The 26,347-nt window shown below is 41.1% G+C and overlaps 1 protein-coding gene across 1 annotated transcript in view; it reads right to left on the bottom strand.

The window, feature by feature from the left end:
- The window catches only part of Cit (citron rho-interacting serine/threonine kinase), a 174,148-nt gene that overhangs the window by 98,716 nt on the left and 49,085 nt on the right, over positions 1-26,347 (bottom strand). Inside the window, exon 10 of the mRNA XM_004636241.2 lies at positions 8,182-8,365. Coding sequence (XP_004636298.1) covers positions 8,182-8,365 — 184 coding nt within the window. The remainder of the gene's footprint in view (positions 1-8,181; positions 8,366-26,347) is intronic.

Below are 26,347 nucleotides of genomic sequence, written 5' to 3' on the forward strand. Positions count from 1 at the left end.
AAGAAAGAAAGAAAGAAAGAAAGAAAGAAAGAAAGAAAGAAAGAAAGAAAGAAAGAAAGAAAGAAAGAAAGAAAGAAAGAGAAGGAAGGAGAGAGGGAGGGAGGGAAGAAAGTAGGGAAGGAAGGAAGAGTGCTGGCTTTAATGCTGGACCCCAATCAGCTTCAATTTAAAGGTCACAGTGGGACAAAGGAATACAAAATGAGAAATGTGTTGTGTTGATGCTGGCCCAAAAGCCTTCCGGACCCCCACACTGGAGATGACCTACATTGATTCCAAGACTACAACGTCACAATGATACACATACTATCCTGTCCAAGGGACATTTAAGCTCCTACGGGTAGGCTGGAGCTTGTGCCATCTATGCTGGGCACAGTGCACAGTTCCCACTGGAACTGGATCCTGCCAGAAGCCTCAAGAGCATTTTATGGGAAATGCAGGTTTCACCGACACATTGTGGACTCCATTCAGAGTAAAAAATTGGATGGAGATATTAGGACATCTGTCAGGCACCCCACGTGGAGCCTGATTCTCTCAGTGGGCAGAAACCAGCAAGATATCTTTATAAAGTAGAAGCAGGGAGAAAAGGAGATCCAAAAGTACCCTAGCCCCATCCTTGTCCCTAAATAACAATAACCGACAAGAACACCTGCTCTACTCTGGAGTTGACGCTAAGTGCTCACACGCTCCACAGGAGGCCTATCAGATGGGCCCTAGTACACCTCCCAATTTAGAGATGAGAGACTTGAGGCTGCATGGGGTCAAATGCCTCAGTCACACAATTGCCATGGGATGTAAACCCCTAAATATCTGATTTCAAAGCCTGGATCTTTTTATTTTCCTTCTTATTTTTGGTAGGACTGGGATTAAACCCTGGACTTCATATAGACTAGACAAGCACTCCACCAGTGAACTACATTCCCCAGCCTTTTTTACATTTTATTTTAAGACAAAGGCTCTTTATGTTGTCTAGGCTAGTCTCAAATTTGCAATGCTCCTGCCTCAGCTTCCCAAATAGCTGGGGTTACAAGTATGTGCCACTCATCCAGCTTGGACTTTTAGTGAGTATGCTACAGTTTGTCCCCAAAAAATAATGTTTTAATTAGTTCTCAAGCTAACAGTTGGGCTCCCTGTGCCATGTGCAAGCTATATGACCTTCAGAAGTAATCTAAACTTCATGATCATTAGATTTCTTTTCTCTAAAATGACAAGTATTACTGGGACACAGCAAGAAGGCCTGCTAAGCATTTAAGATGGCCCTGATAGAGTGAACTAGAGGTGGGTCCAAGTTTTAGACCTATTACTAACAGCAAAATCTCAGGGAAAAACCTTAATCTTCCCAAGCTTTAGTGACCCCCATCTGGAACATGGAGACAATACCAGTGACTTTACAGAGCTACTGTGCTATCGTGAGGACTTGATGAGATCATGTATGGAAAGTCCTTAGACTAAACAGTTCTGGGCATACAGAGGGTGCTCAATAGATGAGGGCTTTCACTAGCAGTTGTTCGAACTGTGTGTAAGGAACTGGCATAATCTCTGGTCACTTTAGTCTAATTTAATTCAACAAATGTTAGACCTACCAGGGCAAACCACTGTTTCAAACAAACAAAAAAGCAGCCATCCTCCTGTCCTCAATGAACCTTAGCAGTTTGGCCAGATACAGGGAACAAGGAGATAGACCTGACAAGGTAGGTTAGGGTCCTTGTGTACCAGGCTTGAATGTCAAGTTCAGGAGAGGTCATTAATTCTGTGCACACTGGGATGCTATTGAAGTCTCAGCAAGCAAATTACATCATCCAACCTATGCTTTGGAAGAATTCCACCCTCTGTGGAGAAGGGAATGCAGCCAGGAAAACTAAAGACAAAGGAATCAGTAAGATGCTACTGCAATAGTCCAAGCAAAAGTCTACTAGGGGTGACAATGAGGACAGAACAATGGACATGGTTGCAAGTGTTATGTGAGGTATAAGTCAACATGGCAGGGAAGCGGAAGGAGAGTTTTAGATTACTATTTTCTTGCCTGGAAGGGTAAAGAAAGTGGTAGTTTCTTAAATAAAATGAGGAAGGTGGCCAGGGGAAAGTGGGAGTTAAAGTCAGGGAAATGAATGAAATCACATAGAATGAGGACATGATGTTTCAAGGACCTAAAACAAAGATGGCAATCACAAAAGAGTGGGAGTGACAATCAAAGAGAGGCAGGGGGAAAACCAAGCACCCATGATACAAAAAAGAACAAAGTAGAAGCTGTCCAGAAAGAATGTGGTAATTAATGATATACAGTGGCAAGGTGGAAATCACTGGATTTGTTGACTGAATATAATAATCAGAGGCTTTGGAGATAGTCATTTCAGTACTACTGTTGGGGCGGGGGGAAGAGACAGTGAGTGTGTGGCACTTGTTCAGGAAAGTTGTCAGAGAGAGCTGGTCAGGAGGTAAGAGGTAAGTAAAGCAGAGATCTGAAAGACATTCACTTAGGCAATGGAGGAGTTGTCAACTTGGCACAGAGCTTGGGAACATGCACCACCATTCAGCCAGTAGCTGTCTTCTTTAGGGATCCGAGGCAACCATGCAAATTAGCATGTGTAGGCCAGCAAAACACACACTTGACAGATCTTCTGGAGCCTAATCTTTAGGACTGGGATAAGACTGTTAGGATTCGATTTCCTAAAGGTATCTTTAAGACAAGTGAGAAGGCGGTAGAAATGGTCCTGCCAGGGCTGCGAAGCAGCGTGCACAGTCTAAATAGAGAACAAAATAAGCCAAGTAGGAGAACAAAATGTGCTTGACTAGGAGAAAGAAGAAACTGACTGTGCAAGAGAGGAGAAAATCCAGCACAACACACAGAACGAGTGTTAAACACATAATCCAGAGAACAGAAGAATAAAAACAACACAAGCCACTTGAGGGCAGTAACCATGAACAGGAGCTGTTTCACTAGTTATCTGTATTGGAGAAACACAACAGCTGTGTGTCTTCAGGTACTGAAAAGATGCTGTTCTCACTAACTGCCTAAAAAGTCAAATCACAAATGAGACTCTGTGATAGGGCTCTGGGTTGCAAGTATAATGTCAAAGAGCCTTTGAGTGAAGGTGGAAGGAAAACAATTTTTAAGGGAAAATCCTTCCATTTGCCAAGAATTCCAACAGAAAGGAAGTAGGACTGATTGGAAAATTCATGCTATCTTCCACTGGAACAAGCCATTGCAGGCTACATGGAAGGCAACTGAAAGTACAGAACTATGACTGAAGAGACATAGACCTTAGAGTTATCAAGAACTTGAGATCTGCAGCCATAAACTGATTTGGATCCGTATGCCAAATGCCTATTGAGCAGCTTGTGGACATTGGTGGTGAGAATGTCAATGAGGTTTCCTGTCCTTACTAGGCTTCTGCTGCAGAAATAAGGACTCTTAGGGAGAGAGAACGCAAGCATTCTTGTATGTATGTATGTATGTATGTATGTACGTACATATACATACACACACATTCACATGTGCACATACACTTAAAGAGTCTTTAAAATGTCAGACAAGTCCAAGTGGTATACATACTCACTGACACTCCAAATGAAGCGCAGCATTTAGGCCTGCCTGTCAGCTCTCATCCCACCCTGCCCATGGTTCTTGCTTCCCAGCAAAGGCCTTCACTTTATCCTATACAACTTTCCTATTTCTTCCTACCTGTGGCACTTATGCTTAGCAGCATAGCACTGTGGCAAAGAGCCTCTTGAGCCACACACAGTGCCAGGGCTCAAGCCCTAGTTGGGCCACATAACCTTGGATAAGTGACTCAATCTCTCTATGCGTCAGTTGCCTCAAACATAAGAATAATGATGGTACCTACTTCTTGGTGTGGTTTAAATGAGTTACTTTGTGTAAAGTGGCTGGAATGGAGACTGGTACAGAGCCTGTTACCACTCTGCCCACCTGAAATTTTTTCTACTTTCCTCTCCACTGATCCAAATTCACTATCTTTTGAGGAGTGAACTCAAATATGTTACTTTCCATCACTACACTGATAATCTCAGTTCCAGCACAGTAACTGAGGGCCTACAGTGTACTGCACTCCAGGAAAACTGGGATAAATAAGACCTAGCCTTGTCTTAGAGATCCCAGTCCATACAGGAGCATAAACAGACATTCAAAAAGGATCATTATTCTCCATCTAGTAGAAACTGTGAATTAGCATTACCCATTAAGTGCCCTTCATCAGATTTTACCTTACTCTCCTAACTTTCCTAAAGCAGTTGAGTGTCTAATTTGTACTATGCTATTATGCAGCAAAAGCATCTGCTTTGTGTTCTCTGAATAGTTTCCATAAATCAGCTTCAATATGCTCAATTTGATGGGGAAGTGCCCATTCTGGAACTTAACCTTATAATTCTCTCGCTCAATCACCTTTTACCAACAGGTATTTGGCAACTGCATATTAACCTTTGTGGTTGACTGGGACATTTAAGTCCTTCCAGGAGAAAATTCCTAAAGCCTAGAAAGATGGCTTTCAGGTATGACATGACTTTGGACTACCTAATTATTGCTGAGTTCTTTCCATATCTTCTTGGTACATACAGAGGACATTCCCCTTATCACCCAAGGTATTACTGTTACCACACCTTATAGTTAATGAAACAGCATGTGAAGAAACCCAACAGAACAAGAAAAAGGTGCAAAAAATTAGTTCTTCTAAAAATTGGTAAGGCAATAGGGACAGCCACACTGTAGTCTTCCACCATGTTTGAATGTCTGACACCATGAGTACATTTTCCAGTTCACCCAAAAGAAAAAGAAAAACCACAGAGAGGAAAGAAGAGAGGGACCTCTTCCTAAAACAGCCTGCCCAGACCACATCATCCCACAAATTCAGTCTCACTGAGATCCCATTGCTCCTCCAAAACGTGCAACTTGACTAAAAATGAAAACCATCAGGGACAGAACTAACACAAAAAATAGATCCAACTAATTTTTGCCCTATAGAGTTTATACTGAAGCTTTGCAGAAATGCACTATTTCAGCAAAAGCTTAAATAAGGCAGTGCCCTGATCTAGGAGGAAGGAGGAAAGACCTAAAGAAATGTACCCCATGCTGGCATGGGAGGGAAGACTGCTGGGGTTCGTTTTATTTTTAAACCTTTAACACATGGATTTCTGTTACTACTCTGCTATTGTGAAGTTCCAGAAAATAGAGGCTCAGAGAAATACTCAAGACATTCAAAGCTTGAGATTTTGGTTTATGTTGCTGCTGGTTAAAAAGGAAAAGAAGCACCAGGTAGTCTCCAGATTAACCTCACCACAATCCCAGCCCAAAGAAGAACCTGATTCTGTATACCCTCTCCTGATCTCACCAATTCATGTGGCACAGAACCCTACTATGCCTTATTCATAGAAATGCTAAAATCAAGATTCTTGATAAATCTAAAATAATATAGTACACTCAACTGTTAAAAACAGTCAAAGGTATCCAACCCATAAAACAGGTCCTAGCATGAGGAGCAATCACAGTAAAAATCATTCTCACATCCACAGTCTCCATGAAAATCCTCCACTGATTCAGCTCCACCTCTGAGCACTTCATTCAATCCACTGGTAAGTTTGGGGTCAATTTGCCTAGCACAGCGCGGAGGCATCCACAGTTTCCTCAGTGGTGTGAAGAGTGAGTAACAGCACAGTTAATCAACACGTGTGAATAAGAATCTGTGATACAGAAAACAGTGCAGGGAGGAGCTTGAGAAGAAATCTGAGGTCACTAGATAGCAAAGGTGGCATCCCCAGGAAATGCCTTCCCTACCAATTAATTTGGTAACTATATGCCAATAAAACTGTAGGAGCTGCTAAGCAATTTCATTACTGCCTCTTACTTACTGGATTTCTAATTCATTATAGTCTAACATGTCCAGGGTCACCTACATCCAACAGGTGTAGTGAATTTCTAAAATGATGCTGTAGGCTTTACCTACTGAGCTGCCCTCGATAAAGTAGCCAAGTTCAAGAGAAACAGCACGCAATGAGACAAACGATGAAAAAATTGCTGATTCCAATCCCAAACTAACATGGAAAAAACATTAAAGTTCCCCCAAAGATAGAAATATTCCAATTCCATATTCCAGGTAATAGATATATGTTTGTCTCTACTGACTTTTTTAATGAAAATCTTATTAAACAATCTGTTGGGACACAAACAGTAACAGCACAGATAATCAATGGAACCCCATTTGATGCCCTAGAGAGATATTTCAAACTACCAAAGGTAAAACAGCAATCTTCCAGGACAGTAAACAATACAACCTCATTCTGGGAAAAAGCACTGTGAGTAAATTGATTAATATTTATGTATACCCAGGCCTTAATACTTAGCTACCCCAGTTAGACAGTGTTCTGTGACAAGCAAAAAGATGCAACGAGTCTTCCTGAAAAATAAGCAATTAATCACACACTCCTTCAGATTAATTGCAATGCCTGAGATGTTCCACATCATTCTCCCGCTGCCCCTGAAACCCAACTCCCCCATGCACTCTCTGGTTTTCAGATCACTGTTGAACACCCCAAGTAAGCTCTCATTTTAATTGAGTCAGCCTAACACTACAAACCAGGACTAAAAGTCCCCACACATCTCCTTCTAGTTCAATTTGTGACCTTCAGTGCGCTGTGTGTGTCAAGGTTATACTGCCCACTAACCAACCACGCATCCTTTACCATCGGGCTGCCAGTCTTGACCTGCTCTTCGATCCCAAAGCAAAACCTTCCAGCCCTACTGGGCCGTCTCAAAACCATCTGACAGCACATTCAACAGCTAGTTAGATTGCTGCTTCTCCTTCCAACATCCAGATTGCTTTGGGTGGTGAAGCAAATCAGTCTGAAATCCAAAAACCTCCAAAATCCACCTGAATCTTAAGCACAGATCTCAGTCAAGCGAATGAAGAGCAGCTCAACATCTTTCAACATAACCACTTCTCTTGAATTAAATCATAGCCCACAATCCTACCTCACATTAAATGCCCAACTCCCCATAAAAATCTTAAATCTTTTTAGGAACCTTACTGCTTCCCATGGAGAGACACCATCCCGGAACCAATACGACATCCCTTCAAATCTATATCTAAGCTACAAACACAGTAAATAGGGAGTGGAAGCTGCCAAGGAGAAAATTGAATTTTGTTTGTCGTCTAAGTGGGCAGCAACTAATTACCCAATATTACCCCCCAAAGCCTCAAAGTGAGGGAACCAGGGCATCTGGGCAATAACATAGCTGATCAAAACCTTCCTGGCGAACTTGCTCCCCCAAAACCAGAATGTCATCGAGCTCCCACATCCACAGGCTACTACTGCATTTTCAGAAATTCTAGGAAGCCAGGAGGAAGGACCCTCCAATCTAAGCACCATGCTAATGCATTTTTCAATAGCTTTTATAAGAATGGAGAAAGATCTAGTAGATCAAGAGGTTTACAGTGATACTTATATTTCTATTTTCTAGTCTCTTGGTTGTTTGGGGTTTTATTTTTATTTTTTCTTTTTCTTTTAGAGCCCAGTTTCTGTGAATCTCTATCTCAACTGTATCACACTTCCTCCTGGTGGCTCACAGTAACCAGGCTTTCTCTGCCCGCCTGTGCTCTCTGAGCTCAGAGAGGCTCAGCTGCCAGATCCCTGATCTTGCAGCATACTTGGAGAGGAGCCGAGCATCATCTCTCTGTTAGAGCTCTAGTTCAGCCACTTGCAGCTCAGTTAAACCCATCAGGAAACCTTTAGCTTATGAGACACGGTTTTCAGGATTCTTTCCATACAGCTAAGATAGCAACCATCCACCCACTTGAGACAGGTACAGAGACGGAGAAATAAATGGGCAGCTCATCTTAACTCCTGCACAGCTCCTTTTTGACCAAGGATATGCACTGCTAGAAATCTCCCACACTCTCCTCACCCTAAGAGAAGACCAAAGACTGAAAAACTAACCCAAAGTAACAAATTGACAAGCAGGATGCCACAGACAGGAACAGGTATCTCAGATACTGCAAGATGGGAATATTAGCAGTCCAGCCCACCAAAGCCCAAACAGGTAGAGTGCTTTCCAAATGCAGGCAGATCAGCGGCAGATCAGCAGCCTCTCGCCGCCGCACTCCCCCACCCTCCCACCTTTGGCTCTGTAAGCTATGCATCCGTGCAGCTCCCTTAGAAAGTCAGATTTTCACTTACTCAGATCTACCAAGAATCCCCAGTGCCTTGCTGTATGAAAACCCCACAAACGGCAGTTCTTCGCCCGAGAAACCAGAGGGGCTCAGCTGGCACGGAGAGGATGAAACCCACGAATTCTTCTCTGGTTCATCAAAATTGGAGGTGTCATCGTCAGACTTGAGGGTGGGAACGAAGGGGGGAGGAGCTGGTTAAAGAAAAACAAGAAGAGGTGGGAGAGAAAAAAATTCAGATGGATTCCACACTGTTGTGGAGAAAAGCATCTTACTCCTCCAGCGTTGGCGACAGCACTGCAGCGCCTGCTTTCAATCTAGCTCCTCACACAGGCAGACCCAGCCTCAGCTCCTACAGCAACAAGAGATTAACCCCTTCCCTGCCAACATGGCCACCAACCTGCAGACAGGCTGCTGGGGTAAAGTGAAGGATAAACTCAAACAGGTCACTTGGTCCAAGGAAAGCGCTTGGATAACTCTCTGGAGGAGGTCACTCCTTCCTGATATTTCTAGAAGCCTTCAACAAAGCATCAACCAGCTAGAGTCAGGATGTCAGATGACCCAAACCTATTTAGTCCCTGGTCCAGGTCTAAATTATTAATAGTTGGTGCTAATCTTAGTGAAAAAGGGAACATTTGTGTCTCATGTACTAACCAGGATGGGAGGAAGAAAGGGGAAAGGGGACTTGCAAGGTTTGGGAACTCATGTTAGGATACCACTGCAGTCTACTTCATTCATATCCAATGAGTCTACTCAGAGATCTTATTAGCCACTTTTTTTTTTTTTAGTTCATTATCCCTCCTCCCCAGCGCAATCATGCCCATCGAATCCACTGCAGTTTAATCAGCATAATGAAACATCAGCCAAATAAAGTTCCTCCCAGAGATTCATAGCACCCCGCTCACTGATGGTGGGACGCACGATGGACATCTGCGGCACGGTTCCTACCTCCTTATGGCATGACTCTCAGCTCGGGACACATCACATCCTCTCTGCTTTCTGCCGACCTACTAAGCTCTCTCCGTCAGGGAGGCGGACACTTGTCCACCAGTCACCAGGAGGCTGCCCATCCTCAGGGGCTCTGGAGGGTGTCTCTGGCCAGAAGCGTTACCATGGCTGCGGGCTGAGGCATCCGTGGTGGGCCGGCCAGTGGGGGCAGGCAGATGGCAAGCCGGCATCACATCCCCCGCAGTGCAGGCTGCATGCTCCCCACTCTATGGTGCCTGCTCTGGCTGTAACCCCACCTGGCCGCCTGCGTGGCAGGGGCCAATGCTGATCTGAGTGACAGAGCAGCATGAGTCACTGCCCGCCAGGGCTCGCTAGAGCTCCCCCTAGGACAGTTGTCACAGCCCTTCATGGCCCAGACTTCTTTTTTAACTCCTCGTGTTCTGGACCAAGCCGTATGCCAGATATGAGCAGCAGTCTGTTTTCTGCTTACAGAATCAAAAGAATCCGGCTGTTTCCAAAACTCTCCCAATGACAACAACATCTGAAGCAGTGCTGGGAAGTAAATGTAGCAGCGAACGCATGTGCAGGAGGAAGGAGACGAAGCCAGAGGTCTAGCTGCTCCCAGGAAGTGCAAAGGAACATTCTCAGAGCTTCAGGTGCATTAAGATAAGGTGGGAAGACAGAAACAGAGAGACAGATCAAAAATGTAAAATGTGCACTACCAGAAAATTATTTAACACCTCCAATCTCTCAAGAGAATTTAAATCATCCCTGTTCATGTCAGAATCTACTTGCTTAATACTTTAAAAATTAGCTGATGGAAAGAAAATTTAAATTGCATGCTTCAGCCCACATCCCTCATGTACTTCCAGCAATATAAGCCCAGATCAATCTGATTTCAACTACTCAATGTTTTTAAGCAAAAATGATTTGTAATGAAAGTTACAATTCATAAGGATGAAAAAGAAAAGTTTTCCGTCCTGAAATAAGGAAACCCAGATAAAGATAAGCACTTTCTGGAGGCTGCTTTGCAGATGACACTGATAAGAACATGTAGTGGCTAGTGGCACATACGCTGGAATCTGACTCAGTTCAAATCCCAGCTCTACCACTTAAAAGCTCTGAGACCTGAGAAAGTTACTTCTTCAACTCTCTAAGCCTGAGCTGCAACGAAGGAATAACTATCTCAAGGGCTATGGTTTAAATAAAAGCCTATACATAAAACACTTAGCACAGTTCTTAGTGTCTAATAAAGACCCTATAAAGACTATCGTCATTTTTTTTTTATTAAACTGTTTCAAACTTTATTCCAGGTTTCTCCAGCTTAACTGACTGCAAAGAATGAACTGTAGGACTTTTTTTTTTCTTTTTTTGCTCTGAATGCCTTCAGGGCAGGATTGGCTGACTTGAGTTGTGGGGATCAAACCACAGCCACCTGAGCCTGACTGCTTTGTTGAAGCAGCCACTTAAAGAGCTGAGCTAAGGGGCAGGCCCCCCAAAGAATGAACTGTATGTAAGCAAAAACTGAAAAGAGCTACAGTGTCCAAGGGGCTTGGGCTTGAAAAATATTACAGATCTTGATTTTATCAGCTCCATAAACAAAAACAATTTTAAAAAGCAGTCATAGTATAAAGTAGCAGCTCCCAGGAATTTCTTTCAAGTTTGATCTTTTTCAGAAGCTGACTTGGTTGGTCTCGTTCATAGAAGCCTCATCAAAATTCTCCACAAGATCTAGAACCTCATCACCATCTTCTTCTCCAGTAGCAGGCGGTGCCTTTCCATCCACAGATTGTTTGGGCAGAGCTTCAGCCATTCTCCTTAAGCTAGTCAGACTGTCTGCACCAAGCTGGTTCAAGGTGCCGGGTAGCATTTCTGTTAGTTGTTTCATCTCAGCATGGCCTGTAATGGTGGAAGTGTTTGCTGCCAGAGATGCCTGAACTTTTGGGTTGTTGAAGTGGGTGACTGTTCCCTGGTTTGTAAACATATTCACCTCCTCAAGATATTGTTTACCCCTAACTTCTTTAATGAAAACTGAAGTTTTTTATCATCTGCCTTCTATGAACCACCTTCTTCTTTCTGCAAGCAGCTCCTTTCCCAACAATGCGCACTTGTGCCTGCAGTTTGGCGAGTTTTTCCTGGTTCATGATACTTTCTTTCATCTTGTCGGAGCAGATATAGGACAGCACAGGGGACTAGGGCTGGCGCTCTGGGGGTCTCGGGTAGACTAGCTGAGATTAGGCACACACACACACAGGGACCCAAGATGGCAGCTAGAGCTACCGTCATTATTGTTACTGCTTACATGATGTGTGTGTTTACAACAGATGCTGCAGTTACTAAAGGCGAGACTATGGCAGAAGCTGTACTGAACGTTCGTTCCTTCACAAAGTACAGACACATCAAGGTGAGTGTTTATGTTAATCCTATTATGTCATTTTAATTCCTAGCAGAAGTTTAAATCCCTTTCCACTATACACTAATTTATCTTTAGGAGACTAAAATAGAATTCCATTTCTGAGTAAGGAGTGTGATTAATAGAGGGGCAGGAGCCACCCTCTGTGAAGTAATTATGATTTTTAGATTTTTGTACTATAAAATAAGACTCATCTATAAAATTCTACCATGCTCGAAGTTAGCTGAATGTAGGCAAGATCAGAAAGAGGGCTAGATAACTTTCAAGCTAAAAGGAAAATGTCAACATCTGGAAATAGGTGAGATATTCACAACACAGATTAAAAGCAAGGATGTAAACCTCAAGACAGGAATTTATTTAAGTACAACAAAAAACTGTGAGAAGACCACCTTTAAGGACCACATGCATTCAGGGGTTGTTTTGTTTTGCTTTACTTTAAAACATATAGGGCAGTTAGGGAGACAGCTTGGTGGTCTAAGTTCCTGCCTAGCAAGTACAAGGTCTTGAGTTCAATCCCCAGTACTACGTGCTGTGCCAGCGGCAGAACCCCGGGCGCACCGTGCCAGCCCCCAAAACAGGCATAGTGGTGCATGCCTGCATTCCCAGCACTGGGAAGACTGAGACAGAAGGATCACTACAAGTCCAAGCTGCGTAGTAAGACCTTGTATCCTGAAAAAAAATATATAGGGCTGGGGATGTAGTTCGGTGCTAGAAAACAAAACTTGCCTAGCATGCACAGGTCCTAGGTTCAATCTACTACTATTACGTAAAGTGGGGAGGGTACTTATAGGACACTGAAATCATACTCACTGGTTTTGACTCCATGTGGATGGAGGTACGCATGGAGCACCCATCACACTGCATAGTGCCAAACACACAGAAAGTACATGATAAATATTTGTTGAGCAAATATATAATTAAATGACTAGGGCTTAGGTCTTGCAAAGAGAGCACCCAGCATAATACAGGCCACAAAGGAGGTACTTGATGTTTGAATTAAATGAAGAAGCTTTAAAAGTTGACATTGTTCTGTCTGAAAAATATGTTAATGAGTGCCTATATTAATATTTCCTGATACAGTACTATGAAATCATCAGCTCCTCTTGCCGACACATACCTACCATGTTCCCTAATGACAAATAAGAAGTCATATATTAATCTTTATAGATCGCTGGCAAAAGCCATTGAGGAAAATAGGAGGGGAAGTCCTTTCTCCATATATATTTTTTAAATAAATCAGCCCACATGAGGTGACGTCAGGACACATTCTCCTTAGTGGCAGAAGCTACATAAGTAACTTTCTGAGGGTTGTTTTTTTTTTCTTCTTCTTCTTCTTTTTTGCAGTTATAAGAGATGGCAGAACAAGGCTTTCAGAAACAAAGAGCTATTTTAGGAGCTATAGTTAATTTCTCTTCTATAAATTCTCTCTTGCTTCCTTTTTTAAATCTTGACATTCCCTAAAAGCTTTGGGGGGATTTATCATCTTCAAAAATATTTTTTAAAAAACAACAATGAAAGAAGAACTGAATGGATTTGTCCTCATAGCTCTGATTCTAGCATGCTCCACTGGGTTCTGATTACCACATGCCCACCTTTAGTTTCTTAGAACGCAAGACAAACATTAGTAGTAATAACATAAAAGATTTCCTGATTTCGGTCTATTGTTCGTTGCCTACTCTCTGCACAGGAATGTAATTTCCAGGAGGGGAAAAGATTCTTTGAACACATTCACCACTATATATCAAACAGCTAGGTCAGTACCTGGTTTCCTCATTTAATGATTAACATCTATTTTGTTAAACGAATGAATGAACACAAGGGCCTTCCTTACATGTGGGGTAATCTCTGCTACTCCACACAACATACCACTTCAGGAGAACTCCAGTATTAACATACCCGAGAGTGCCCAAGTAGTTATGAAAAACTGACATTGTTTCTTTAAATGAACATAATAAGCCTCCTAAACTTTTTTCTCTTTAGTTTTTGTTTCTTTTGTTTTGTTTTTGAGACAGGTCTCACTATGTAGCCCAGGCTGGCCTCAAACTTGCAGAAATCCTCCTGCCTCAGCTTCCGAAGTGCTGGGATTACAGATGTGTGTCACCACATCCACCAAACTTTTTTTTTTTCCTTCTTGTACTGGGGATTGAACCTAGTGCCTCATGCATGCTAAGCAAGCACTCTATCACTGAGCTACATCCTCAGCTTTTTATTTTGAGACAGGGCCTCACTAGCCCAAACTGGCTTCCACCTGTGATCCTTCAATCTCATACTCCCAAATATCTGGGATTATAGGTATGTGCCACCACAGCCAGCTCACTACTAAATTCTTAAACATCAATATGGGTTACAGACACGAGTGCTGAGTTATACGTACCAGACAGAAAAGATGATTGACATTGCTGTGTCATAAAAACAAAGCACGGTTGGTCACAGTGGTACACATCTAAGGTCAGTACCCTAGAGGGCTGAGGCAGGAGGACGGCAAGTTCCAGGCTTGCCTGGGAAACTGAGTAAATTAGCCAGACCCTGTCTCAAAATTAAAAAAGGGATAGGGAGATAGCTAAGAGAAAAAATAAATTTAAAAAAAAAGAAAGAAAGTTTGGGGCCGGAGAGATGGCTCCATGGAATAAGTGCTTCCCTGGCAAATGCAAGGGCCTGAGTTCAATCCCGGGTTCCGCGAAAAAAAAAGAAAGATATAGCTGAGAGAAAAGGCCCCGAGTTCAATGGCCAGTAGAACAAAAAATAAAAATAAAGGATGGCACACATTAGTAAATATTGCATGATGATATAATAAAGCAGGGCTATGACTAGAACACAGTAATGTTCAGGACAATGACTATAATTCAATCATATAAAATCAAAAAGACTTTCAACTTCATTCCATCTACTGTGATGTCTGGCTCTTAAATTGACAAATTATGTGCTATACTTAAACGTAAAGGAAGATTAACCAAGAAGCTGACACAAGTGACATACTTTGACAACTGATATAAGAACACAGATTTTAGGGATATCAAACAACAAATTCTTATGATAGGAGCAATTCAGAGGTGAGTTACCCAAGTTGCTGTCTCACCTATGTTAAGAAGACAGTTGTAAAATAAGTGAAGAAAAGGATATCTGAGTCATTTAGAGGTCAGGATGTGGGTGAGAGGCAGAGAGTACATACAGCCATGGCAAATCTGGCTGATGTGGAGCAGAGCTTTTGTGTGCTCCTGCAGGGAAGTATTATAGCGGTGATTGCATCTCAAGAGGTGGGTAAAAGGTATCTTCATGAGCTGAAGTGGGGAACAGTGCTACTTTAGAAAAGTCACAGTAGCCAGAGCAGCGACCCAAGAGAGCTATGGGTAATGAGGATAGGGAGTAAGTAAAAGTGAAGTTGTTGGACACTGAAAGTGGGAGGCGTTGGACTGGAATGACAGAACATAACACCACAAGGAGCCTTAAGAGTGCTGGACTGATATGATCATTTCAGTAGTGATGGTTCAAAGACGTCAGGGCTAGAAGCCTATAACAGGCACATCTATAACAGGCAACCCAACAATTCCACACTAAAGAAGGGACGACAAAAACAGAGTATACGGCCGAGCAGGACACAGGCTACACACACAAGTGACACACTTTGACAACTGGTACAAGAACACAGATTTTAGGGATATCAAACAGCAAATTCTTATGATAGGAGCAATTCAGAGGGGAAAAAAGGTTACAAAGGAAAAAAGAACAAGGTACACAAGAGCTGAAGTCTCACGGGAATGAACCACAAGAACAAATTAGGGGACTGGCAAATAAGGCTGGAGACTAAATACACATATTAAAAAAAAAAAAAAAATGAGCCCATGAGAACAGATTATTCTGCCTAGGACATTGGGCCTGGGCCCTACTTCCTCCCCTCCCAGTAAGAAGTGGTCAGGTATGACTAACGAGCACAACATGCACAAGAAATTAAAAAGGAAGATAAAGCAGATCCAATTCACAACAACCTTAATAAAAAACTATCCTATCTCTTTGACTCCCCGAAGAGACAAAAAAGACTTCCAGGCTGGTGATCAATTTTCACAATGTTGTCTCCGAAGTAAATGAATATGGAAGTTTAACATTATGGAAGCATACTTTCATCAATCAATCTTTAAAAGTGCTAGGGTTTGGCTGCCAAGGCTAAACAGATGTCCTCTCTGGTGGCTGATCTCAATAGACTTGAACTTTGCCATGCCCAAAAGCCATGTTCCTCCTTCAAGGTTGCTCAATGTCAAGCTTTTGGTAATCAACTGATATTTTCCCACAGATTTATACCTTTAGAGATGCTTTTTCTCTTCTGAGTTGCATTTGAGCCAGATTCTTATTTCTATAGCCTTTCTTTCCTTCTTAGACTAAGTATTCAACAACCTGTGAAACACCTAGATAGACTGAAAACACCCAGAAGAGCAACTTTTCCAGTTGCAACTAGTCATGCCTGCATTTCTCTGAAAAGCTAGGTTTGTATATACCTAGTTTTTTACCCAGGTGGGATTTTAGTATCCTTTACTCCAGGATTTAAACGATTTCTTCCTAAACTTTATGAAAATTTGCATACACAATAAAGTAGTGAGGAAGTAAAATGAACTCCCCCATGTCCCTCACGCAGCTTCAACTAGCAACTCCCATTTTGATTTCACCTCATCCTACCCTACCTTATTTGTATGTTGTTCTTTTTTTTTTTTTTTTTTTTTTTTGGCGGAACCAGGGATTGAACTCAGGCCCTTGTACTTGCCAGGGAAGCGCTTATTCCACTGAGCCATCTCCCTGGCCCCTGTTTGTTCATTATTAAAAGCAAACCCAGGCATCATATTATTTCACCTAGTAGTTCAGTAGTAAATACTGCTAACACAGGGTTTCTCATCTGCAGCATTATTGACCTTAAGGACTAGATTAATTCTCTGTTAGGGAAGAAGGGCATTGTGTGTATTACAGGGTGTTTAATGGTATGCCTGCCCTCTATTTACTAGAAGTCCATAGCATTCCCAAATCATAACAGCCAAAAATGTCTCCAAACGTTGCCAAATATCCCTTAAAGAGCAAAAGTACTCCTACTTGAGAACTACTAATGAATGGTTAAGGAGCTTTAAAATAGAAAACATAACTACAATGTCCATAGCAAACCCAACCAAATAATAATTTCATAGCATTTCTAATACCATGCCTATACTTAATTTTCTCAGGTTATCTCAAAAACATCTCTTTACACTTGGTTTGTTTCAATCAGTATTGATCAAGGTCCACATATTGATTTGATGTTTCTCTTTTGACCTATAACACTATCCCTCTGGGGTAGGAGGGTCAATTACTGGGGATTAAACCCATGATATTTATCCTGAGCAACATCCCTAGTCTCTTTTTTTCTTTTTTTCCAAATTTTTTTATTTTGAGATGGTTTCAATAAATGACTAAGTTGTCCAGGCTGGGCTTGAAGTTGTGGTCCTCCAGCCTATTTATTGGCTTAAACCACAGGAGCATGCAGTCTCACAACAGTCCCCTCCTTCTGGGCTTATGGCATCATTTAACACATTTCTCTGTTCCCTGTTTCCTGTAAATGGGCAGCTAAACACAGCACCTTCTGGACATACAAGTGCAATTCATTTGGCTTTAATACTTCCTGGGATGTATCAAATGACATTAGGCAACACACTGTATCTGCCTGTCTTGCCTTCTGTGATGTGAAAAATGATCCACAGGTACCAGTGATATCTGCCTGATCCCTCTCAAACCTTTCAACTAATTGTCTCAGGGACCATGATGATCATGGCCTAGAGCCAGTATTTCATGAAGTGCTGAAAAATGGTGGTTTTCTAATTTCATCCTTTCTTCTACATTTATTAGCACATCAACAACTTGGTTACTCTACCATAAAATTCAAACAAGAATGCAGGGTTAATGTTTAGTTCTGTCTCTATATTTAGCAACATTCAGGGTAACAAACTGCTGCCTTAGCAACCTCTAGAATTGACCAATGATATTTCTTTTTCAGTGCCATTATGAACCTATTCATTTTTATGCATCTGATGCATTTTAAACCACTTCTTAAAGCTCAAATTGTTTCATCTTAGACCAGTGGATGCCCCTCAGTCAGATATTCTTACCAGGAAAAAAATCTAAGAATCAGTTTTAGCCTTTGGAGTTATTTTTCCAGTTCCCAGGGGCTTGAACAAGTATCAAACCAACTTATTCCCTTTGAAGAGACAAAGACATAAATCTAGAATGTGTATATGACTCTAAAGGGAAATGACATGGCTTCTTCATCAAATCAATAGCAAGAATATCTAGCTGGATATTTAGACATCTTTCTTTTCTTGAAAAGATCTGCTGTGCTGTCCAGGCTGGTGTCAAACTCCTGAGCTCAAAGGTTCCTCCTACCTTAAGCCTGATAATTGTTAGGATTACAGGCATACCACACATCCAAGTTCCAACAATTTTTTAACTTGAAAAAATTCAAGCCTGTTTCCACAACGTTCATATTCTAAGACAACGTTTATATTCTAAGATATTTAATCTCCCTGTTGAAGTACCAGCAAGGACGTAGAGGAAGATCTTTCATACACTTTTGACAGGAATGAACAATGGGACATTCACTTTATTTTTTTTTCCCATAATTTTATTGATAAACAAATAGCAACGAGACAGTTTCAAATCAAATTGGTAGGACAGTTTCAATAATTAACACATTGCATACATCCTTCCTAGTGGTTAATTGCTGTACAAGATGCGGACATGATATCCTATTTACAAACCCCATTAGAACAAATCCCTCTATTCATTAAGAGAATGTAACTATATATCTATCCTAACCACTTTGAATACACAGACACAAACTGGACATTCATCTGTATACCCTTTTTTTGGTTAAGTTCCATTATGTGAATATTATAGGTGTGTAAACTCAGCAAAATATTCTAAAAGGAACATTCACTTTTAAAAAACGATGGCAGTCTCCTGAAAAGCTAAACATGCCTACTCCATATCATGTAGCCATTCTACTCCTAGATGTTTTCTCTGAATGTTTACAAGGGATTAAAAGCACCTTTACTTCAAGTAATCACTTTGGGAAACAACCCAAATGTCCATCAGCAGATGACTAAATAAACAAATTATGATAAATCCATACCGTGGGCCTCCAACTCAGCAATAAGGGACTGATATGTGCTAAAGCATAGATGAATCTCAAACTAATATTTAAAGAATGAAGCCAGAAGAAAACAAGTACAGACTGTATAACCCAACATATATCAAGTTTGGATAACATAGGCTTGCCAGGCATGGTGGCACATGCTGGAGTCCTAGCTCCTCAGGAGATGAAAGGGGGAGAATCACTCAAGCCCAGAAGTTTGTGAACAACCTGGGTAACATAATAAAAATCTGAATCAAAAAAAAAAAAAAAAAAAAAAGTTAACCTGAGAGAAAGCAGAACAGTTGCAGCCTGGGGACAGGAAAGGGGATATAATGAAGCAGAGGACAAATTTACAAAGGAACATGAAACTTTCATGGCTGATGCACATGTTTATCATCTGGAATCTGATGGCTTTAGGTATACAGATAGGTCAAAGTTTATTAAACTATACATTTAAAATATATGGAGTTTATTGTATATCTATTACTCCTCATTAAAACTTTTTCCAACTGCTGGGAAGCAAGTATTTTATGTTCAACCTTTTTCTGATACAAGGAGGAGTTTCTGTCCTATAAGGTAGGAGTATTAGATAAGCAAATCTAATCTCACCCTTTGACTCCTTCCTCCCACATGGGAGGATGAACACACTGGACTCATCAGAGCTGGATACTCTCCATCCACATTTTACTAGAAGGGAAGACAAGTGCGTCTAGCACTAAGACGCAAGCTTTATCCTCTCTCACTCCTTATATCCAGAATGGGCCAGCTCTCAGCCCACTGACAGATAGCTCTTACCCTCCTGATTCCCAGCAGCCTTGTGTAGGGTCTCCCTACCCATGACGGAAAGGGGAAGGGCAAAGTTCCCACAGCCTTCCACTGAGGGTTACTGAGCACTTGCCTTGTCCAGAGCTAAGTGGATATTTTGGTGCCAATCTGGCTATCTGTTCTTTGTATCTGTCCTTTATGAGGCAGAACTATGAAGGACAGGAAGAGTGGTCTTGAATCACAAACTGCCAATGCTGGCAATGAATGTTCCATCACTATTTATTTTCTCTGAAGTAAGACAGTAGAAACCATTTCCAAACTCTCAGTCATGAACCACCTGTGCCTCCTACTCTTTGTCCTTATGCTTTCATCTCTTGTGATTCCTGCCAACCATCCCCTTTAGTTCTATCCAACTTTCACCCCCAGAAAATGAGCATAAATGCAATCACCACACTTCATAGAACTGATTAGGAAGTTGGCTGCTGAATGCAGCCCCAGATGTTTAATAGCACTTTGAATCTTTGGCCAAATCATTTCTATGTTTGCTTGCTTATGAAAGGTTTCCTCACAAATAAGAATTTAAGGGTGAAGGGCCCTAATTTGTGGGCTCTCTAATAAACCTATTTCCCACTTCTCTTCCTTCCGCAGGAAGGCATTACTTTATCTCATTTAGAATTGACTTCCCTAAGTGGGATAGGGAAACGTACCCTGTGGGATACTATATGAAAATTACCAGGACACATAATGGAGGGATGTAGTCACCGTGTTACAGGGAGTCTCATTTATGGGAAACTCAGTAATAAAAATACCACAAAGCTCAGTATTCAAAAAAAAAAAAAAAAAAGTAGTCTTTTCTAAACTAACCCACCTTGAGTTTTTTTTCTTGCACACAAAGGCTCTTGAAACTTTATATTCTCCTTTTTGCTTTGGCCACCAGGAAGATGAAAGTCTGAAATTGTTCTTCGTCTGGTGACGTAGCAGGCATTTCTTTGCTTTTAACCTTGACTTTGTTTTCCCACCCAGGTATAGCCTTCATCCAGATTTCTATCTTCTTAATATCGCAGCTTTTTATCTTCTTAATACTGCAATTATCTCTAAAACAAGCTGTCTCAATTTATCTTGGAAAAAACTCAAATATATATTTTAAACATTGTGGTGGTAGCCTCTGAATTCAAACTAGAGGAGAAAAATGCTATAATCTTAATTCATAAGCATTTAGTTCATTTTAGCCTATTTTCTCCTCTTAATAACTTACCCTCTAAACACACAGCAGCCCTCAAGAGATACATAAATATTCCCCTGCAAATCCCTTAAGAGACCATAGGAGTTACTGGCTACATCTCTGTATTATTCCTTTTTTATGCTCTGCCAGGTGGTGCCTACATGTTCCTGGTCCAATAGGATGAATTTCTGCCATCACCACTTTCGCATCTCCTTTCTTTCTGTCCTCTTCTTCCCCCATGCTGATAGCCTAAACAGATTCAGTTCCTCGTCTTCACTTCTTCCTGTCTGTGAATTGACCTGGTATCTGACAGGGAGACATATTTCAGGGTCAACCAAAGACCAGCAGGCAAGCACACCTTCATCCTCCTCAAACTAGCCTAGAAAACAAACCTGGCCAGCAGACATCAAAGGCCCAAAACAAATAAATAAATATATACACAAAAATGTACAAGGTACCAAAACAATGTTATTCTGTGGGCTCAGAACAATAAAATAAACAAGCAGAATATTAATGTTTAAATCATATAGGTCTTCATTTGTCTTAAGAGACGTGTCGTGAGAAATCAATGACAAAGTGGTAAATCCAGAGGAGAAACAGGTGAAGTCTTACAAAGACCCTTACCTCATTTTTTCCCGAAAATAATCTTCCAATAAAAATTCCTAAACTTTTGACAAGCAGCATAAAAAGGTTGTTAGAGTAAAAGTTATTCTGGTGTCTATATTAGTATAGAATACCCTGGAAAGCCTCCTTCAGGTCCTCCTTTCCAAGATGACGAAAAAAAGCAAGGAACAATGGTTGTGTCAAAAAAGGGCCGTGGTCATGTGCAGCCTATTCACTGCACAAACTGCGCCCGGTGCATAGCCAAGGGTAAGGCCATTAAGAAGTTTGTCATTCGGAACATAGCGGAGGTCACTGCCACCATGAGGGACATTTCCGAAGCGAGTGTCTTCAATGGTTATGTGCTTCCCAAACTGTATGTGAAGCTGCATTACTGTGTGAGTTGTGCCATTCACAGCAAAGTGGTCAGAAATTGATCTCGTGAAGCCTGCAAGAACCAAGCACCTCCACCCTGATTTAGACCTGCTGGTGCTGCCCCACAACCTCCACCAAAGCCCATGTAAGGGGAGCTGGGTCTTAATGGACTGAAGAAAACTCTTGAGGAAGAAATAATAAATTGAATGTTATACTTTTAAAACAAAAAGAATACCATGTAAAGTTATACAAGAAACTGACAATAAGAATTCACTTTGGAAGAAGAGATTGAGTATGGTTAGAGACATTTTTCACTATATAATCTTTTGTCACTCAAATTTTTTTTTACCATGGACTATACTGCTTTTTCAAATAAATAAAAACAAAAACAATTTAGAGTCGGGGAGACGTGAGTTCAGTTAAAGTACTGCCTCCATGCTAAGTGGCTCATCTAGTCAGGCTTCAGAATCCTCATGTATATTGTGGGACTAACTACAGGACACATCTCACAGGGGGTTGGGGAGGAGTAAAAGGGGCAATAATATGCATACAAGCTTTGCAGAGCCCTAGCACTTGAGGAGGTACATGATAAGCAGCACATCAATATAATACACGCATATAAAAATATAAAGAACATTTACTCTATGCTTAACTAAAAGTGAACATGAAACAGTAGTAAGGGGAGGATGGTAAGAGATGCAGAAATACCTTTCTGTTATCAAAAGAGAGAGAGCGGGTTAAACCATCTTCCTGAAGGATATGATGGATAAAAAGTCTATCTGAGAGAAAAGCTTTAAATTCCTCAAAATCGGTGTATAAAATTCAGTAATTCTAGGCAGCTCCATTCACCCAAGAGAGTCCTCAGTCAAAAAGCAGCTTCCTCTCACCCCCAGTCCTGAAGGCAAAGTGAGGAAGGCCCATAGAGATGAACAAGAAACTCTAATACTGACAGATCTAATTTTCTTCTCCTGTATGTCTTGGTAAACTAATATGCACAGGGTCACCTGGGGATCTTATTAAAACGCAGCTTCTGATTTAGTAAGGCTGAGTCTTTGCTTCTCTAACCAGCTTCGAGGTGACATCATGCTGCCAAACCATGGACCACACTGTGAGTAGGAAGGTTTTACCAATCCCAGGCAACTATATTGCTATTTGTTAGTAATGATCATCTTGAGGTGTTGAGATTCCTCAAATATTCTCTCCCCTGGTAACAACCCAGCCAGTTCTTCTAAATCAACAATTCTTAACTGGGGGAAATTTTGCCCACCACTCGTAGGGGATACTGGGTAATATTTAGAGACATTCTTGGTTGTCTCAGCTATAGGAGGAAGAATGCTACTTATACCAGTGGGTAAAGGCCAATGGTGCACTAAGCATCCTGTAATCCATACAGCAGCCTCTACAAGAAAAAACTATCTGGCCCCAATGTCAACAGTACCAAAAATCAAGAGATCCTATTCCCTGCACGAGAAAACAAGATATATCCAGAGCCTTCCCAATTCATCTTTAGACTGTAAATCCTTATTTTAGAAGTAGGCCATCATCTCACATTCTACTTTCCCAAGATGCACTTGAGACATATGGTGAATAACAAGTTAGCAGAATATTACACGTGGAGAAGGGATCACCAGGTCACTGTCTATTATCTCTGTTTTCCTTAAAAGCAAGCCTATGTGGTTCAGTAACCCAGTGGGGAATCTGCAAGCATGAAACTTTGTACCTTTTTTGGGATAGAGCAGTTTAACAAGACCACAGTTCTATTTTAGAAGAAGATTCATCAAGATCTTAGACTTTAAGCTCCATAAAGGCAAGAACACATCACAATCTGTTCATTTTAATAGAACTACAACACCTAACACAGCACTTATCACTCAGTAGATGCTCAAATGCCTGACTGAATTTTGAGGATTCAAAAACTACTGCAATTCCAAATGTTTTTAAATAGAACCAGAGATTAGCCCACACTCTAGTACGATGACTTACTATTTGCCAGCACTACAAACAATATTTGTGACAGCAATTGCTTATGCTAAGGTACAGATGGTATTGTACAAAGCGCAAAGGTTTTGAATCAGACAGACTCTGACCCAAATTCAGACCCTCTCACTCACTTGCTATATGACCTTGGGCAGGTTACCACATACCCACAACTGTATCGTAAGTATAATATTCCTTATATTTGACAGAATTGCTTCTAAATCATAAAGTGTGATACACTACAATACCTAATGGTGGGCATAGAATAGGTGCACCCTAAACAGTATTCCTTTTCATACTAGAGAAATTAAAATCCAAGGGTTCACATAGTGCTACTTTTGCATGCAGAAGTTTTCTAAAATGGGACCCAAGGCTAGGTGAATCAGTACAACTTAAGCTGAGAGCTATCATGCCTCAAGCTTTGACAACCACAAAATTCTGTGCTTGAAGTTTCACTATGGCCATTCAAGGTAAGAAGTAAAGGTCAGCAACAACAAAAAGACACTATCTGGAAGGGAAGTATTTCTGAATCACTAGAGATCAAAATAAAACGCACCCTTCACTAACAAGTGCTAATGATCTTAAAAATCTGAATAATTTGGCAAGAATTGTACTTTTCTGAAAACAGTGAGAGAAGGCTCAAAAGGAAAAGCCCATGTTTAGCCATAAATGTTCAAGGAAATAAAGCATAATCACCCCTTCCATTATGCTTTTCTCATTCTTAAGACACAACAGTTTTGGTTGAAAGATACAAGTGTGCCAGTTCTACTGACATCACATCTCTTTGGAGAAAGACATTTCAAAAGTGTGATTAAAAAGATCACCAGGCAGCAAAATCTTGAAGTAATGATAATAATAAGCAGCTGAAAATACAACCTTGCATGAGGCAGAGAATGAGACATCAGAGTAATGGATGCCTGGTGACCCGCAAGTGTGACAGTAACTCATTGCAGAGCTTTTGACATGCTGGTAGCATAAGCATCCCCCCATTGGATGAGAGCCCTGGCTCACATGGTGCTGCCCACAGCAACCCTAAGGGGCAGGACCCAGGAGGGTGCAGATGCTCTGCCTGACCTCAATGTCAAAGCCAAGGCAAGCCCCAGTTTCTCTCAGTGGCCACTCCCAATTCTGTCATTCAGAACTTTGCCTACACCCTCGTTACATTACATTTATATATCCTGCCAGGACCACCTCTTGAGATAACGAGTTTTTGAAGATTATTACCTGCTGTGTTAAGCAGTACTTCCTTTCATTCTTACAACAAGAAAGAGAAGAATTAGGGGTGAAACAGCAGAGAGGCTAATGTTGCTTTCATCAAAGGATAATCTCATGGTGAAGTAAGAAGTACTCAACAGCCAGGAACCACAAGGTTTTGAAGCAGCAACCGTGAACTTGGGAAAGGTAATGACCAAGTGTTTTAGTTGATGAAAATCACTTGACGTGCATTTATAAAAAATAGGACTGGGCAAAGGCATAATTTATGTTAGCATTACCTACTTAGAAAATAGCTCAAAGAGCACAGAGTTCAGCACTGTTCTCAATCACAAAATCCTGGGCTGATTGCAAATGTGCAGGATAAAACAAGAAAATCTGCTAGAAGACACTAAAATTAATACCACACCTCACGGAGGAATCCTTCATAATCACCAAGAAAAGGCTCTCGCAATCTTCAGCGGCATGAAGATCCCAGCCTTTCCCTTCTCTAAGCTGCACTGCAGATATAAGTTAAGACTAGTCCCGTTAACATAAACACCCTAACTATAATATGGTGATCTGGCTGATTCCTGGAACAGAAGACACACGATTTGGGTAATTGGGGTTGTTTTGTTTTTTGCGGTACTGGAGATTGAACTCAGGACCCTATGCTTGCCAGGCAAGTTCTTATTCTACTGAGCTATCTCCCGGGCCCAGGAACGTGATTTGGAAAACTCATAAAACTTGAACAGAATGTGAAGTTTAGATAAGAGTAATGTAAAAATATTAGTCTTAGTTTTGGTTTGTTTTTATGTATTTGGTACTGGATCTCACCATGCAGCTCAGACTCGTAGTGATCCTCCTGTTTTCAGCCTCCCCAGTGCAGGGATTTCAGGCATGTGCCATCAAGCCTGGTCTCAGTGACTGGCTCAGTATGCTCCGGTGTGGGGCCAGGGCTGGCATGGCTTAGTTTTGACAAACATGACACAATTATGTAAGAAGTGAATGATAAGGATGGCTAAAGAAATGTACATGGAGACTCATAATATCTTTGTGACTTTTCTATAAACTTAATATCCCAAAATAAAAGGTTTATTAAAATTAAAACATTTTTGAAGCAAACATATTTTCTGAATCAGCATAGCCATTAATTACACTGGGAGCTGGCAGTCAATAAAAGCACCAGAGATTTTAAGAATCAAGATTTATTTGAGTGAGAACTCCCTGATACAAATGGAGAAGGGTGTGGAGTCCCACATTAATGATAAGGAAAAACCTAAGTAAATGTTGTTAGGATAAGGAAAAATTAAGCAGATATCTATGATGAATCAATTATGAACACAATATGCAGAAATATCCCTTTATTGTGACACATCACAACATTATCTCATCCCAAGAATAACCATGGCCTTTCTAAAGATAGATCTTGGGCTGAGGGAATAGTTCAAGAGTAGGTTGAACCCTGAGCCTTAGGTGCTTAATATGCACCTAAGGCTCTGGGTTCAACCCCTAGCACAAAAATAACAAAAAAAAAAAAAAAA

Source organism: Octodon degus, unplaced genomic scaffold (assembly GCF_000260255.1).
Source record: "Octodon degus isolate 3935 unplaced genomic scaffold, OctDeg1.0 scaffold00079, whole genome shotgun sequence".
NCBI lineage: Eukaryota > Metazoa > Chordata > Mammalia > Rodentia > Octodontidae > Octodon > Octodon degus.